This window comes from Drosophila ananassae, chromosome 2R (genome assembly GCF_017639315.1).
Source record: "Drosophila ananassae strain 14024-0371.13 chromosome 2R, ASM1763931v2, whole genome shotgun sequence".
NCBI classification, from domain to species: domain Eukaryota; kingdom Metazoa; phylum Arthropoda; class Insecta; order Diptera; family Drosophilidae; genus Drosophila; species Drosophila ananassae.
In genome coordinates, this window is record NC_057928.1 from 24,716,238 (window position 1) to 24,733,610 (window position 17,373).

The 17,373-nt window shown below is 41.4% G+C and overlaps 4 protein-coding genes across 11 annotated transcripts in view; 2 read left to right on the forward strand and 2 right to left on the reverse strand.

Moving 5' to 3' along the window:
• LOC6507367 (formin-binding protein 1-like) overlaps positions 1-2,350 on the forward strand; it is a 35,959-nt gene extending 33,609 nt beyond the window's left edge. For 5 of the 8 annotated variants that reach the window (XM_032454467.2, XM_014909701.3, XM_014909697.3 and 2 more), the window contains exons 10-11: positions 298-464; positions 528-2,350. In XM_032454467.2, coding sequence (XP_032310358.1) covers positions 298-464; positions 528-691 — 331 coding nt within the window. In that variant the 3' untranslated portion in view covers positions 692-2,350. The remainder of the gene's footprint in view (positions 1-297; positions 465-527) is intronic. The other 3 variants (XM_014909703.3, XM_014909696.3, XM_014909700.3) reach the window with 1 other exon arrangement.
• A 147-nt stretch (positions 2,351-2,497) lies between these two features.
• On the forward strand, positions 2,498-3,718 carry LOC6507368 (THUMP domain-containing protein 1 homolog). Its single transcript, XM_001956118.4, has one exon. The coding sequence runs from the start codon at positions 2,569-2,571 to the stop codon at positions 3,568-3,570; it is 1,002 nt and encodes a 333-aa protein (XP_001956154.2). The 5' UTR covers positions 2,498-2,568; the 3' UTR covers positions 3,571-3,718.
• On the reverse strand, positions 3,705-6,129 carry LOC6507690 (peroxisomal membrane protein PMP34). Its single transcript, XM_001956117.4, has 3 exons — positions 5,711-6,129; positions 5,589-5,649; positions 3,705-4,674 (listed from the first exon to the last, which is right to left on the reverse strand). Exons 1-3 carry the CDS (start codon positions 5,780-5,782, stop codon positions 3,860-3,862), a joined length of 948 nt encoding a protein of 315 aa, XP_001956153.1. The 5' UTR covers positions 5,783-6,129; the 3' UTR covers positions 3,705-3,859.
• A 554-nt stretch (positions 6,130-6,683) lies between these two features.
• LOC6507689 (claspin) lies at positions 6,684-11,035 on the reverse strand. The gene is made up of 7 exons (XM_001956116.4): positions 10,112-11,035; positions 9,809-10,056; positions 9,152-9,751; positions 7,791-9,092; positions 7,483-7,732; positions 7,095-7,424; positions 6,684-7,035 (listed from the first exon to the last, which is right to left on the reverse strand). The coding sequence occupies exons 1-7, from the start codon at positions 10,898-10,900 to the stop codon at positions 6,916-6,918; spliced, it is 3,639 nt and encodes a 1,212-aa protein (XP_001956152.1). The 5' UTR covers positions 10,901-11,035; the 3' UTR covers positions 6,684-6,915.
• Between the last annotated feature and the right edge of the window lie 6,338 nt (positions 11,036-17,373).

The following is a 17,373-nucleotide window of genomic DNA, read 5'->3' on the forward strand; positions in this document are numbered from 1 at the left end:
ATTCTAATATCTGGTTTTTATTTTTCCATTGCACTGTCTCATTGCACCTGGTGTGTGGCATTTTCTTTGGTGTCGGTTCATTTTTCGGTTTCTCATCCACAAACCAATAAATCAATAACTGCCCAGAAAGTCCACAATATGCCAAATGATACAAAATTTAATTTAAAGTGTAGATTTTTGATTAATACTTGATTTCTTACTGCTCTCTACACCATACATGATAACACTTAATAATGTTTGAATTGCAACTTCTTCAAATATTTCGTTTCATTTTGCCTATTCCATGGTGAAATCTAGCAGTTCGGCAAGTCCGGAGAGCGGTCTGGGCACGTCGCATACATCCCTGCCAGGATCCGGGCAGGGCAGTGCCAACGAGAACGCAATTGGAGAGGATACCTACTACGAAACGGAGGTGGAAGCTCTGCAGCCCCTGGGCACATGTCGAGCCTTGTATCCATTTGAAGGTTGGTACTTTGAAATATCTGATTGAATTACAAAGTTAATTAATAAAATTCTTAATCCCATAGCCACCAGCGAAGGCAGTATACCCATGAACGAGGGCGAGGAGCTGCAAGTGATTGAAATCGACCAAGGAGACGGATGGACGCGAGTGCGGCGAGCAAATAATTCAAATGGCTGGGACGAGGGCTTCGTGCCAACGAGTTACATCGAGTGCACGCTCTACGCTTAGAATTAAGAATAAAATTGGGGCGGGCAATTAGCCGGGCGGTTTTAAATGTTAACTACTCAGCAAACAATTGTGTATGTTCGATTTATTTGTGTACTTTTGTCATAACTTTGCGTTCTTGCGGACAGCCAGCCATACTATACACGAAACACTACACACCTCCAACACCACCTAAAAAGATACACCCAACACACTGTACATTTGACCTAAGCTAAGTTCGAATCATTTAACCTTTGTACGCTTTGTGTATTTACTTTGATTTTAATCGTCATGATCGATCTTATGGTAGTGCAAGCTATATCATACTATAAATACTATAGTCATAATGCACCTACGAGCAGACCTCACCTAATTGTAAGCACCGCAACGTTTCCCTCTTCACCTACAACAATCATGATAACACCTATTTACATACATATATATATGAAACGAGATTTATATGGCAATTGAATACGTGAGAACTTTGAAAGAAAAACTGAAAAAAACTTAAGAAAACTATTGCCGGTTGGCATTGAAAATAGTCTTGTGAACACGTTTTTAAACTGCAGAGCTAGATGCTAGATTTGAAAATGTCTTGACGATAATTATTTTCATTTAAATCACGGCTTTGGCCTTAGAGAGCATCAGCTGCTTTTCCGGATCGGAGCGAAGATCGGAAATGCTGTAGACTGCGACTTCCATCGAAATGATGCATTAAAATAGGGTAGATATGCAAAGAACCTAGAAGGGAGGACACACATCCCAGAACCACATCAGACCAGAACACCCACAACTCAAGGATATGTAGGCAAAAGTTATGGCAATCTTGCATGACATGGGGCATATGCATTTGCGGAAGCAAAGAACGCGCTAGCTTGTTTATATATATAGAAACAATTGTACATTTTACTTTACACACTCTATGCTAATTCTTAATTTTAATTTGATGATAATTTTGTATTGCTCTTTGCCTTGTACATTTTCACACCACAAACACACACACACATACACCCACCCAAACACACAAAACTATGTTTAAAGGAAGGTCCTTGTCGATGCTGCAGCGCGTAATTTTGATTTAAAGGACCCCTAGACTCTAAGTTCATGCAACATTTAAGGCTTAAGTCAGAGCAAAGCCGGGCGGCGCTGCATTCATGTCATCTTCAACGCCACTTTGCAATACATTTATTTATAAACAAATATTTTAAAAGGATATACTATACAATGTACGTGTAGGTATATTGGTAGACCACAATCAAAAACTGAAATCACGGAAGTCTGCGCAGAGAATCTGGACGGAGCGAGTTAGGTTTTTAGTTAGGCTTATCGTATTCTGCAGCCTTTTCCATGTGTATTTTGTACTTTTATTTCGCATATTATATTATGCCACTATGCTTTAGCATTTAAGTGTGAAATCAACTGAAACTGAATAATTCTGTTTTCTTATGTTAAATAAAATATGTAAACGAATGATGAACTAATCTTAGTGCGAGCGCAGCAAATAAACAATTCCAAAATTCTTAAATTTATCTAATTTTAAATTCGATATTGAAAACAGGCACATACGTATTAACGATAAAATGTTTACATCATCAAATGGAAGGAAATTAATTGAATTTAAGTGAAGAAACTACGGCAAATGTATGTGAGAATTGTCAGCATAATAAAAGTAACTAAAATTAATTTATTTGTATTTTTATTTTGAAAATTAAAAAGGTCTTGGTTTTTACTCTGGTTAATTATTTAAGAAACTGCAATTCAAATTTGAATTTTCGTTATAAACGTTTTTGGTGTGACCATACGCTTATTGAATTTTGCATTGTGGCAAAAATATAGGCTTTTTTTGGCGCTCCGCATACTGCCACTCTTCGATTTTGCAAGCCGGTTGAAACTTTCGTCCTATGGAACCTCATTCAAAGAAATCCAAGATGACAAACAACCACAAGTTTAAGCAGAACAAGAAGAAGTACTTCCAGTCCTCCAAGAAGCAGTACCTGCAGGCGGGCCAGCGCGGATTCTTCGCCACGTGCAACATCAACGAGAAAGCATGTGTTCGCGAGTGCTACAATTTGTTGAACCACTACGCCGATTTGCTCTACGGCCCGGAGAAGCACGAAGAAAACACTCAAAAGAAGCCGGACGAACAGGAAACAGCTGGGGGAGACGGAGACAAGCCCAAGAAACCCTCCAGCGAGGAAGATGATGATTTGGAGGCAGCTGCCGCCAAGTGCCGCGAGTCCATGGCGCCGCGCAAGGTGCGCTTCCAGAACGTGGACACCGGCACCAACAATTGCGTGTTTATTCGCACTCTGCTCGATGATCCGGTAACTCTGGGCAAGCACATAGTCCAGGATATTGCCACTACCGGAAAGTCCATGTCCCGATTTGTGCTGCGCTTGGTTCCCATCGAAGCTGTGTGCCGCGCCAACATGTCGGACATCATCGAGGCGGCCGGAGCACTCTTCGATAAGCACTTCCTGAAGGAGCCCACCAGCTATGGGATCATCTTCAACCACCGCTACAACCAGAAGATCAAACGCGATCAGATTATCACTCAGTTGGCCGAGCTGGTGAACTCCAAGAACGTGGGAAACAAGGTGGATCTGCAGAAGGCCCAGAAGTCGATCATAGTTGAGGTGCTGCGCGGATGGTGCTTGCTCAGCGTCATTGACAACTACCTCGAGTGCAAGAAGTTCAATCTGGCCGAGCTGGCCAATCCCAGTGATAAGAAGTCGAACGGCGAGGGAGATTCTAAGTCTGAGAAGTCCGCAGAGGAGGATGTTAAGGATGCAGGAGATGCTAAGTCAACTGAGAAGTCTAGCGAGGAGGAGAATGCGAAGTCGGAAGAGTCTTCGGAGGAAGAGAAGTCTAACGAAGCTGCCAAGGAAGACAAGGAGGCTTAGCAAGAGTCCAAAGAGCTTGACCTGACTACAAACATAAATATATATCCACCCATTAGATATAGATAGACTTATAACTGCCCATTACCTGCTGTGCAGAATGTGAATAAACGTTGCAGCTCAAGAATAGCTGTTTATACTTTGTTAATAATTTTATTCATTTTTAATCTTAGTGGCTAACTTTGGAGTGTTTTCGTGCTGCCATTTCCATACATATATGTATATCGGGGGGTGTATGCTTAATTTACAGATCAATTGGTTAAAACTAGTAGACTAGACAGAAGCCTCTGAATCAGTTGCGCTTGAGCAGCGTGCCCACGGTGCCAGCGATCTTCTCGTAAGCCATGAACATGAGTGCCGCAGTCAGCACTGTTTGAAGGATCTTGGCCTCGAGGCCGCGGAACAAGCCACTGAAGCCCTGGTGCTGCAATATGCTTATCATCAGTTCGAGTGTGCTCTCTGTGCGTGGTGGCCTGGAGCCGTGAGAGGTTGACGGCCTGGCATCGGCCTCCTTGCTTCGGTGACGCTGCTTCGTCTGCACCAACTGCAGAGGATAGGTCAGGACCGTGGCGAATGCCTTGGCAATGGCACCGATGAAAAAGAAGCTCAGGCTCCCCATCTCGCCGCCAGTAAACCTCATTAGGTTCCTCTTCAGCAACTCGTACATCATGAACTGCAGAGCGGGATTGGAGACGAGCATTAGCGAGGGAATAGTGCCAGACCATAACCCTGCAACTCCCTCCCGCTTGGCCACGTACTTTAGGCCCTCTAGCAGGCTTTTGTAGTGCTTGTTCACCTCATCAGAGGTTCCAGCCACGTTGCGCATGCGCAGCCGCGTGTTGACAACCCAAAACGGTGTGGTGGTGAGCACATTAATGATGCCAGCTATGCTGCCCAGGAACAAATCCTTCAGGGCGCTGTGCTGGGCCGGAGATCCTCCGGAAGCCACCGCTTTGAGGGCGTGGAATGTATAAAAGTAGACAAAGTTCGAAATGCACAGGCTCTGCAGGACAGGTCCAAGACCGCGATACAACGACTGGAATCCCTCACCCAGCACTATCTCCTTGATCACCTGTTTTGTGCTCCGCACCTCGCCGGATTCCTCCACTGAAAAATAGAAAAAGGTGAGATTTAAAAGTAAATATTTCGAGATTTTAAAAGCGAGAACATCCCAGGTGAAACGCTAATTCAATATGTCACGCATATGTATACAGACTTCTGTTTATCCAGCCTTGAACCCTAATACGATAATTACTTAATTTAAAAACACAACCTTTTTTAACCTTACGCTGAACAGTATGAGTTGCTAAAATAATTTGATGATTATTTACTATTAATTAATAAGGTGTAAAATGGTAATTTCATGAATGCTTTGCTTTCGTTGTAAAAATTTTCAGTTTTTGTTTAAAGCTTATACTTTAAACATTTTGAATTTCTTTATAGGCAATACATACTGTAAGTTTTATTGGGTGTGACAAAGTCCATTGTTTGGAAATTGCATAAATGTAAGATTTTGGAGTGTTTTAAATAAATATTCATTGTAGTCGAGGGCATATTGGAGGTTTATATCAGGTAATAATGTTTTTAAATATTTATTTTCATGTAACAGTTCACTAGCTCTATAAAAGTCTTTTAATTTTACGCCCCATGGGATCGAAAAATGTTTGCTTAATTAATCTTTATGAAACCCTTACAATAATAAAGAAAATAAGAACGATATGGGACTGATATAAAAGAGATTAATTTGTTAAATAGAAGTAGCAGCAATATTCCTTTTTAGGGTCCAACTTTCGACACCAGAACATAAGAACCGATAGGGATTCTATTTTAATACCCCTCCCAAATTGGATTAGCTCTTCGAGCTGATTAGTTTTGCTGGTTAACATATCAATAGAAATTAAAACTTTCTAAAATTGGAGTTTGAACTTGCCCCGAAGGTATTTAACAAAACCGTGGCCCCCTTATCTAGAATCCACACTTCAGATTAGTTACAATCTGACCATTTCATGGCGGTAACTTACATTGTAGACGGGAACGCACCGTGTCCAGTGGATAAAAGGTGGACATTGCAATGCAACCCCCCTGAAAATTGTCGAAATGCAAATTAGCTTGACCTTTAACCGGCAAATATTTGAGCACTTACAGCGGCTCCGGAGACGGCATGCACGAAGTTCTGGTAGCTCAGCACTTGGCTAAGCTTCGACGGGGCCACCATGGTGTCTAGTTGTTCGTCTGGCGAGAAGTTCTGTGTTCCACGTGAGGCGGCGTCTTCGAGCAAGCGATTACTGACTTGTGTCTGAGTGGAACCCGGCTACTTGGCTCTCTTGGGTGGAATTTTAGCTGCGACTGCGATTGTCGGCGATTAGATTAATTGAGCCGTGCTGGGTTGGGGTTGTCAGGCGGCGCAGAGGAGCGGCCGGCCGTTCAGTTGAGCCTTACTGGATCACAGACACTTTTTAGTAAATGAATCATCCACATATTTACTGATTTGTGTGAATATTTTGGGATCTGCAGTGCAAATTATTGTTTTCGGTATGACCGTATTTTCAGCGTTGCAGTATAATACCGATACCGCTACCGATGTACTGAAAACAGTCGACATTTTAGGATTTGAGATTAACTTTCCACTCAGTTTTTGGCGAATATCCTAACTATTTTGAAACCGATCGCCAAACGGAATACCATTTATGAATCGGAGAACCTTTCCCCTTCGATCTGCATAAAAATATCGGAAAAATGAAGCGAACAAAATTTTGACCATTTTTTGGCCCTTTAAAAAATGTCAAAAAATGGGTAAAATTTTTTGGTGCCAGGTTTTGATAGGGAATGATTCTACCCGGGATTCTTAGTTCGGGAAGGTATAACATTTACGAATCTTTCAAGTATTGGCCAAGTTATGCAGATTTTTCCATCAGGAAAATTGAAAAGCGGAAACAGCGTTTTTCATATTTTTTTATTTTCCAAAATCTGAACTTTCCACTCAGTTTTTGGCGAATATCCTAACTATTTTGAAACCGATCGCCGAACGGAATAAAAGTTATAAATCGGAGAACTTTTCCCCTTCGATCTCCATAAAACTATCGCAAAAATGAAACGAAAAACATTTTGACAATTTTTTAGCCAAAATCATGATGGTACAGAAAAGACAGAAACATGCCTTTAAGTTCACCAAATTTTAATTTATGGTAGACCAATATTTTTAACTTTAAAGTCTACTCTTGTTTTTATTTTATTGTTCAAACTTTAAAAAATGATTGCATCATCAAATTGTAATAGGGCCTGAATTAAACAAACTTATTTACTTAAAAATAATATGAAACCTAGAAAATTAAAATTAATATTAAAGTATTAAAGAAGCTGGTCGATAAGGCACTTCTCCCTCCGAGGTTCCAGCCTGGGCTTTTTCATAAAATTCATTCCCGTTTCGTTACTGCTGTTGAGTAAATCGGCCGCCTTTCGCTTTTGGTTCTAAAAAATGAAAAATATATAAAAAATAATGAACAAAAATAAATTCAAGTAGTCCCCACCTCATGCTCCTCCTCAGTTAATGTGGCGAATACAAAGTTCTTGGCTTTCGCAGTCTTTACAGAAACAGTGGCAGTATCACCATTCACCTCTCCAGAAGATCCTTTAGTAAGTCCTGCCAATTTCGAGAGCGTTGCTTGGTCCCGGACCAGAAAAGATCCTCTAACAGCGCTTTTTTGTTGTTTTCCCGGGACTGTTTTTGAGATCAGGAAAGGGGAGCTCTTCTTCACTTCTACTGAGGTCTTTTTGCTCGTAATTATGTTGAGTCGGCGTATGGTGTTGACAGGACTATTTGTGTTAATCGCAGAGGTGGAGAGCGGAGAAGCAGCTTCCTGGAATGAAAAATATTAGACAACAGTTCGATTTAACAAAATTTAATCTTTTCCTCACCGGTTTTACGCCCTTTTCTAGGAGCAACTGCTCACGCTCGTAACGAATCTTGCGCCACAAGTGCTCGTTCTCCTCGTCGCCACTGCCCTCGTTGGCCTCTCCATCCTCAGGCCGCTGATCATCCAGACTGAATCCGTTTTCAGCATTCCTCCATCGGAACTGCCGCTGACGTACAGCTCCCTCCTCGTCCTCGATCAGCATTTCTTTGATTTTACGCACTTCCCGAATGTCTTGGTCAAGCATTTTGCGGCTGTTACAAAATAAAAAGTAATTATTTAAAAAAACACTTCAACTTTTATCTCACTTACGCATGAATCTGTCCTAGTTCGTTGCGCAGTTGCTCTCGATCGAACTGATCTTCATCTCCCAACTCTATGTCATAGGTGTCCATATTCTTTTCATCCTCATCGGCAGATCCCCATTCGGACTCCGAAAGTTCCGCTTCTTTTTCTACAAAATTGGACGCCCGGAGTTTACGATCTTTCTTGGTCATTTCCACCACAATCTCATTCTCCTCGGAGTCGTAGTCCACAAATGTTTCAGGGATGTCTTCGACTGGTTCCTCATCACTTTCTTCCCCCAAATCCTCGCCCTCAAGTTCGTCCTCGCTTTCCTCATCATCAGAGAACCCAAGTTTGGCTTTCTTCTGCCTTTTCTTGGTGAGTTTCTTGCTGCGAGGTTTCTCCGTCGATGGTAACTCTTCCTTGGGCTCGTCCTCATCACTGGACACAATCTTATTGGCCACGGGCTCAAGTTGTTGGGAGTCCACTTTTTCCTCGTTTTGTGTAGGATCCGGCAGTTGGGTGGCAAAGGTGCCCGAACAGAGACCCTCCAGTTCGTCTGGAGCCTGGGTGGATCCTTCTAATGGCGTCAAGGGAATCTGGCTGATTAGGGCTGTGTCCACGGACGATGGTGCGGCGGAAGAAACCATCTGGGACTGAGGGAACTGACCCGAGCAAAGATCGAGCAGTTCGTTCTCCTCATCACTAGCCGTTTTTCGCGCCTCCTCATCGAATAGTTTCTGGGCGGATAGCTGGAGCTGAGTAGCAGTAAGGGGGGGTGCCCCACTTGGCTTTGGAGTCTGCAGAAGGTCCAAGTCGTCCTCATCCGAATTATCATCCACGAAGGCTTTGATGATTCTGTTCTTTTTTCTGCCGGTTTGAGTTTCCGGCTCTGGTTCGCTTTCCTGGTCACTTTCGCTGCTCTGTTCCCCTTTTTCAGACTCCACCTCTGGATCTGGATCATCTTCAGCTTCGCTTTTGTTTTCTTCTCCATCAGCCTCTTCCGTCGCTTCCTCGTCATCTATTGCCTCTCCATCTACGATTTCCTCGTCATCGTTTATGGTCACCTCTGTATGGCCAGGTTTGTCCTCCGGCTCGTATTCTTCGTCCACATCCATTTCCTCTTCGTCTTCCGCCATTCGCTCCTTTTCCTCAGCTTGCTTTTTCTTCAGATCTTCCATCCGCTTCTTGGTAATCAGTGACTTGAGCTGCTCCTGCATTTTTATGTAAGCGGCCCCCGGCTTGGGCTCCTTGTTCACCGGCTCCTCATCGTGGTGGTGGTAATTAACCTTGGACATCTCTAGTTTACCATGTTGGGTGGTAAGAATACTGCAAAGAGGATTAAATAAAGATTAGAATGCAATTTGATTTTATTGTTATGAACTTACTTCACAGTCTCTGTGGTCTTGTGTTTTTTGGCTTCTCGAGTCTTCATGAGTCGCTGCAGCAAATCATCCACCCCTGTTGGCTTTTTAGCGAACATATCCCCCGTTTCTAGATCGATTACCATATTGGTATCACCCTTGAGCGAGGGACTTACGTCCGAACTTTTTTCAATCTTCAGCTTACGAATTACTTCGCTGATCTTAGGAGTGGCCGGCTTGGAGGGCGGTGTTATGCTGATGGTGCTCAAGTCCAGCTTGGGCAGCTCCACAACCTCTGTTACCAGACTGACTTTGTTGGGAGACTTCATTGGACTCTTCTGTAGGGTTTCGGTGACTTCTGCAAGTTTCAGAGCTGCTGCCGAGGATGTGGATGCAATAGGTTCGTCTTCCATGGGAACTGCTTCCATAACATTCTCGCAAGGTTGGTCATCAGCCTGGTCCTTTGGTTCTTCTACTTCAGGTATCACTTTGTCGAAAACCCCTGGATTGTCTTTCATTTCTACAGGCTCCTGGTTTTCAGCTTCTTCTTCTTCCTCCTCCTCTGGCTCGGACTCGGATTTGAAAAACTCCGTGGCTTCTTTGGCTCTTGCGTCCATTAATTTCCTAAATATTAAAAATCATTAAATTATAATCATATTTTCTTGTTTTTATTTAACTTACGCATAGGCCTCTAGTTCCTCGCTGGTCATGCGCAGACCCAAGGACTTTCTGGGTTGCCTGTTGGGCATGGGACTCCCGCCAGCCAATGCCGTGGCCAGAGGAGCATTAATAGTCCGACGGCTAAGGAACTCCTTCAGTGTTCTGGGCTTGGGCTGATGGTAGGGCACATTAATATGAGCCTCACGGTGAAGACGCTGTTGCTCACTTTGGATGGCCTGCATCCCGTCTAGTGCCTTCTTTGCAGATGCCTGCAATAGATATTATTTTGAGAGTCAACAACTAGAATATAAAATGGATAATTACCTTCATTTCTTTGGCTTTTTTCGGTTTTTTGGGCATTTCCTCATTGGGAGTTTCTGGTTCCCTTTCAGGTTCTTCTTCCGCATTGCTGAGTTCTGGATCGGATTCGGAGTCCACGAGACCTTTCAGTTTATTCTTAGCTGGACTGAACTCCTCCTCGTTTAGGGGCTTTGTGGTTTCTGCCTCGCTTTCGCTGTCCATGCGCTGCTTTCTTTTCTTTTCCGACTTCTTTTTCTTTTCTTTCTTGGATGGTTTTGGTTCTGACTCCTCTTCTTTATTGGAATCTTCATCGCTATCCAATCGCTGTTTCATTTTCTTGGCGGGTTTTGTTTTCTTATCTTTCTTGGGTGGTTTCTGCTGCTCCTTCTCTGGCTCCTCCTCGCTATCCGAATCTATTATTGATGATATTTTCGTGGGTTTTGAAGAAACATTTTCCTTTTCCTTATCCAGTTTGCTTGAATCCTCGTCGCTGTCCATTTGACTTTCTGGATTTTCTTTGTCGGGTTCTCCTGCGACCTCCGCCTCCTCCTTTTCAACCGATTTAGGATCCTCATCTTCGTCACTATCCAGCATCCTTTGGCGCCTGGCCTTGGGGGAGATTTTCCGGGGTTGGGGCTCGGAAACCTCTTCATTTTCGCTGTCATCCGACATCATCAAACTCTTGCCACCCAATAAATCTTCGGCGGACACGTTCTTCTCGTCTTCCTCCTCCATTTGCAGTTTTTCCATCGAATCGTCAGCGAGCTCATCGTTTTCTGCTGCAGTGGCAGTTTCTGCAACTGACTCGCTCATGTTTCTGGGTCAATTTGTTTTTATTCTGTTAATAATAATAAACCAAAACAGATTCCGAATTAAACACGCACACGCACACACATATTCGACTTTTGGCGCAAACTGATATAGCCTGTGTTGAACAACACATTCCAGAAGACGTTTTCGTTTTCGAAGTCTGCAGCAAGGTCATACTAATGTAGAATGTAAAAAGTAATTTTCACTTTAAATTGCTTAAAAAATAATTCATTTAAAAATAAAAATAATAAGATAGGGCTTATTAAAAGTGAATAAATTGAAAAAGTTACATTTGTTTGAACAATTGTTGCAACATTATCTTTCAATTTAAAATTAAGCTTGATCTTATTCAGATTGTCGTAAAGCTTTTTTGTTTATTTTTTAACATTTTAGCTTTATAAAAGTAAGTAAGTTAATAAGAGTAATGTTTTAGAAATCATTAAAGGCATAACAAAAATTCGTAAAAAATATTATAAAATTATATAAATACTTTTTATATTCTTATAAAGCCAGTCTTAGAATTATTTAAACTTTTTGTAGCATTTTGTCGTAATGTTGTAAATGTTAAATTAAAATTAAAGAATTCCTATTTAAGTAAAAGGTACCCACTTAGCAGGCGAAAGTCTTAACATATTGGTTAACAAACATGTACTCTTAGCAGATTGTAAATGATTGTTTTTATCTTTAAATCATAAGATGGATTTCTCGCATCTCGCATTAAAGATAGTCTATAAACTCGGTACATGATTATTTAAATACAAATCAAACACCATGAAAAATCTAAGCAGGCAACTTAATCAACAGCAGCAGCTCCGGCAGACCCAGCAGCAACATCAACTAAATCAGCGGTGGCGGCAGCAACCTTTCAACAGTACAGCAATCGAAAGTAATCACCCAACGGATTTACATGCCCAGGCCCACCTGTGTGGATGTATGTTTCACCTGTTCTCTTAGTTGTTGTTGGTTGGTTTTCTTTGGCGCTCTTGGGTTAGCGAATTGTTGCAGTTGGTTTGATTTCGTCTGGTCGCTGTCGCTGTCGATGCTGTTGCTGTTGCTGTTGCCACTACTACTTGCTGCGATGCTTTCTCCGCATCTCTTTCTTGCTCACGAGCATTTCTCTTTCACAGTTTAGTGACTGAAAGGCTGGAGGTCTTTCGGCCGAGGGTCATTAAGTAACCAGTAACCCACCGACTGGCCTAATGATAGCCCTCCGCGGTGCAGAAGGAGAGCTACTTATACACATACTATAAATAGCATTAAAATGCAATTATAAGCGGCTCCAGTTCCAGTGCCATCTGCATCGTATTCAATCCGCAATCATTAACCTCGCTTCAGACCTTAATATTCAATTAACGATGATTTCTCGGCTCCCAATGAAAGCAAAAGCGAACCGAGACTGAACCGTTTTAATGGGTGTCAAAATTCCTCCGGCTTTTCACTCTTCAAGCTCCAATGATCTCGGCCTTCTGAGATCACGATTAGCCGAAAAAAAAACAAAACAAACTTTTAGTTGATTAATGCATTTTACAAATGCCTTTGATCTGAAAGGGGACCCAAAAATATCTTAGCCTTGCGAATTGCGCAACGTTTAAAAATCTCACACAACAAAGCCTTAAGTTACCCAACTTTAGAAAGATTCAAAAGAAAGCACCAGACATATGGCCATATTTTACGAATCTTATGGGTTCCGCTATGCGAAATTTATAATATATTCGCAGAGCCGAGCACAGCATGGGTTTAATCAGTCGTTAAATTAGCGGGTTATAGTGAACTAAGGGATACCCTTACAGGGCAAGTAAATAAGAGGAAATTTTGTATATAAGAATTCGATTTATTAAACTTATTTATTGATTAAACATTAGTATTAAAGTCAGTTAGTAAAAACCATTAAAAATAAAGTAAAATTTCGAAAAGAGTTTTATGAAGAGTTGTAGGATTATAATACATCATCCATCAATTCTCCTTAATAACTTTCAACTATCCATCCATTAATGAAGTCCCATCTATGCTTCTATCAATAAAACTCCGAAAAACACCGTCTTGAAATCATAACTTTAATAGCTATGAAATGTCCACCTTCCTGACATTCCCAGTAGCACGATTAAATCATAAGACTCTGGCTGATGGCTTACGAGTTAGGCATTTGTGTTTTTAAGCTCCAGCTAACTTGCCAATTAGCATATTTAAAAAATAAATACAGACTTTGGCTTCGTACCTCCGCACACAATTTCTCTTTCATTTGGCGAAAAAAAATAAATAAAAATAAAAACGGTTAACTTGCTGGCAGTATCTGTAAGCCCGACTCCGGCATCTTTTCTCATATCTGTAGCAGAGATTTTGCTTTTGGCCACTTACGGTATTTCTGCGCCTTGTTGTCGCTGTCGCTACCTAATTTGCATACGCACAGTCCACAGATACAACTAAATATCGCCCCAAAACGAAAGTGAAAACACTCCGCCATGTGCTAAACGGAGAGTCTAACCGATAGATACACATAATTTCCAACTGTCTTCAATCAATATTGATCTCTGTCGAAATTCGAAATGGGATTTCGATCAATGGCAAGCACAATGCCATTGTATACTTAAGATCTTTACAATACCGACTATTTTTAAAACAAATTTAAAAAAGATCTTTTCTTTTCGCCAAAGGCTAAGTGGCTTATGCAATCGACCGGACTTAAGACCTTTCATCGCCTTTTTGGGGATCCGATCTTAAGTTCGAGTGTAATCTTATGTTCAAGTTGAAGTTTATGCCGGGGCTGATCTGTCGGGACTGTCTTTCGCAATTAAATGTAAATCGTCCACGAAGGAGTTGTTGCACAAAAGAGCGGATCTGATCGGCTTGTAATAACGCTGTTCCTTGGTCCCAGACACGCCTTTGGCTGTCTGCGTCTGGCTTTTCTGGCTGTTGCCCGATTGAGATTTCTTGCCTTTTTGCTTGGCCATTTTTGCGTTTTTTTTGGCGAGTGAAAGTGATATATGGCGCATGACTCAGGCTCCGTCCACGCTCGAGTCGACTCGACTCCACTCGACTTCCAGCCGACTCCATCCCGGCCCCAAAGTCATATGCATAAAATAATAATTAAGCGCCATTTATGCGGCCCAAGACGAAGACATGGCTAAAAAGGGCGCAGCATCCATCAAGGGGCCACTGGAGCCAAAGCCAAAATCAATTGACATGTTTTGTAATCACTGAAAGAAATTTACGATCATGTTTACATCCAAATTATGCCATGGTATATCATAGAATGGATATATGTTTTGAAAAATGTGAAATAAAATGTGACAGCTTTAAATAGATAATAATAAAGATAATGTATATAATATTGCAGTACCTAGTTTACTAAAAAACTTATTACCAATTAAAAAATTATTAACAAATCAACTCGTAGAAGATCTACTTAAAATAAACTTAAAATAAATAAAACTTAAAATAAAAGCCCACAAAAATTGTTGATCCAACCGAAGAAAGCACTCACTTTCTTTAAAAACCTCAAATTAAAGATTGTCTTCTTTAAAGTTTATAAGCTATGTGGCTCATGTTTTTTTTAAGGTTTTTTTGGAAAACACACCCTAGCTCCCATATTTTAGAGTCAACTGTCCGAGTGTGGTCGAACACATTCCTCTGCAATGAGTACGAAAATTATTCAATGGTTCATAGAGTAAAATACTCAGGCCAAGTCACCACTAAGCCAGGCCAAGTCAAGCTCCCTCACCTCACCTGCGCAACGATCTGGCCAGGTTCATTGTCTTTATAAATGTGATTTAGGGCTGGCGACAGCTCAACGGAAAAGCCGCCAACAAAAAGTAAGAAACAAATTGTAGCCCAGCGACTGACAAAAGAAATGGAAAGTCCAAAATATAAGAAAAAAAAGTAAGCGGGCCTCCGAGCGATTCCATTGGGCTCGATGACCGGGCCCCGGGGTTGCAGCTCCGGTCGGAGGGCGACTTGCATAATGATTGACATTGTTTGGGCCGGGGCATGGTCCACAATAATTTGTTTATAAACAATAAGAGCCCAGATTGTGCCCCGTTATAGGTGGTAGGAAAAGTGGCTTGGAGAAAGACACTTCAGAGTTGTGCAAAACTCTGTCGGCCAACTGGTTTTTATCTTCTCATAAATGAAACTAAATTAACTGAATGAACTGATGATTATTACAGCGGCTGCTGTTGTTTTTATTGTTAGGTGTTGTTTTTGTTGTTGTCACCATGATGGTACAAATTGTTACACTCAAGGGGAGTTGCGGAAGGTGGCTTTAAATATGCCCCATTGAGGCAAGTGGTAAACAGATTAGATAAACATTTTACAAGCTACTTTTTAATTTTACAAAAAGTGACCGAGTGGGAAATTATATAGCATTATTAGTGGTTATTGTTTTTCAAAGTAAGGAAATTTATTTAAATGTTATAATATGTATGTTAGGAAAATCTCCAAAACCGGTAAGTAATATTAAACAATAAAATACTAAACATTGTACGATCATTTACAAAATATGGAGAAAAACTTATTAGATTTCTGCTTCAAAGAACTGCGAAAAATCAACTATTTATTTGGCAACAAATGTCCAAGACTAACCTTGTTCCAAATATTGAAAATATTTAATATCCTATTCAAATATTTCTCGAGTTGTGAAATATTCATTAAAGAATTCCCAACATTCAAATGAGTTGCCTTACTTTCTCCCATAAATTACATCATAGCGTCGCTCGAGTTCCCAAAACCATTGCCTTTCCCAACTGATATTGGCATGTGCCCCGAAATGCGGGCTCAGAAGTTGCTTAATTTTCTAGAAAGAAGTAAGAAGCAACCGAGTCACTGAACATGCTGGGCCTGCCCACGTACAAATGCGTCAGTAGAGACGGATCACGGCTCAATTAGCATGCCAGGCACGTCCCTGACCCAATTCCATTTCGGTGGCACCGCCAGAGCGGTGTAACACGGGCTGATAGTGTTTCATGTTTATATCCAATCCAAAGTAACGAATATGCCGGCTCTGGCGAGGATCGACGTCATGGAGCAGCGTGTGATTCACACCGGATCCAAGGTGTTGCCGGGCGTTGAAATCGAAACCGCAGGGCCGACACGGAACTTTCGATTTCTTTCGATGCCATCGCCGGGCCAGATCCGAGGTGCGTATTCAAATGAAAGTCAGATTACTTTCTTGGGCCTGGGCCTGGGCTCGGCCCAGTGACTTTGGCCAATTGTCGGTGATAAATACATACATATAAGGTTGATGTATCTATCCGATTTGGGTATTTCTTTTTAATCATTTATGTTTTTTTTCCTCCTTTGCCACTTTCAAGCTCGTTTCACTTGCTGGCTTAAATCCATCATCTTGGTGGGGGTAAGCATTTTTGAGCCATTTCATCATCGGAAATTGGCCGGGCCACAAGAAACATCTCTGTGCACAATCGAGAGTGGCAAATGGCACATTTGCTTTTGGCAAATTGATCAAATTTGTTGCGAGGAAATTGGCACAAAGTTGTTTGCTTTTCTTCGGCTTTTCGGTGTCTGTTTGGACTGTTGTGCAATATGAGGTGCCATTACTGTCCCCAAGGCATTTGAAAATTGCTCTGAAATCATTTTGGTTTTGACAATTTTAAATAACAAATAATGTATTATTCTTTTGTATTTGCAAGGTTACGACACACAAAGCAGTAGAAACAATGCATTTTTCATTCTTTTTATATGCAAAGTATATTCAATATATGAAGCTTTCACATTTTATCACAGAAGCTGATTGGAATATTAATATGCTAAATAATCTATACTGCAAGTGTCCCAATTCCTGCGATTTATGATTATTTGATTTGAAAATTTAACAATTAACAGTGCAATGTTGTGCGAAACAAAAGACTTAGGCAACGAACTTGATTTAATAAATCATTCAATTAATGAATCTCGGCTTGAAAATCTTTCCAGCTTGCCCCGGAGAAACAAAAGTTGACTTAATAAACCAATTAAATTTATTTACGCTACGCAAACACAAAGGTCAACAAAACAAACCCAAAATCCGCGCCCCTTGTAAACGATAAGTGTGTGCATTATGTCATTAGGGATTGCATAAGCCGGCTGGTTGGCTTGGCTATCATAATTTAATTTTCCAATGCATTGGCCAGAATAACAAGCGACTGCCATCCGCAAAAAGCCGTTAGCTGACTCACAGCCGGACGCGAACCCTTTTCGAATAACAATCGAAATTAGGCAATCGTTGAGGTAGCTCGCCCGGGCCACGCATTCGCATCCAAAAGACGTCACCAGTTACCTTGACACTCTGCTGACTACGCCGCTTGCCAAAAAATACTCCACTGGTGGCTAGGTTGGTGGTAGGCTCCAAAACCAACAACAACATAAACAAAAATAATAAGAAAAACAACCGCAAGAGAAAGAGAAACAAGCTGGGCCTGCAGAAAGCGGCCTGAAATGAAAAGTTGGCCGAACAAGTTTCGGGCCAGAGCTGAAGAATAGCCGAA

Bases quoted from the DNA above. Each gene is read 5' to 3' on its own strand.
- LOC6507368 (XM_001956118.4), top strand. From the start codon at position 2,569: ATGGAACCTCATTCAAAGAAATCCAAGATGACAAACAACCACAAGTTT.
- LOC6507690 (XM_001956117.4), bottom strand. From the start codon at position 5,782: ATGGTGGCCCCGTCGAAGCTTAGCCAAGTGCTGAGCTACCAGAACTTC. The intron at 5,650-5,710 runs GTAAGTGCTCAA...GACAATTTTCAG, and splicing joins ATGCCGTCTCCGGAGCCGCT to GGGGGTTGCATTGCAATGTC. The intron at 4,675-5,588 runs GTAAGTTACCGC...TCTATTTTTCAG, and splicing joins GGTGCGTTCCCGTCTACAAT to TGGAGGAATCCGGCGAGGTG.
- LOC6507689 (XM_001956116.4), bottom strand. From the start codon at position 10,900: ATGAGCGAGTCAGTTGCAGAAACTGCCACTGCAGCAGAAAACGATGAG. The intron at 9,752-9,808 runs GTAAGTTAAATA...TTTAATATTTAG, and splicing joins GAGGAACTAGAGGCCTATGC to GAAATTAATGGACGCAAGAG. The intron at 9,093-9,151 runs GTAAGTTCATAA...TCCTCTTTGCAG, and splicing joins AAGACCACAGAGACTGTGAA to TATTCTTACCACCCAACATG.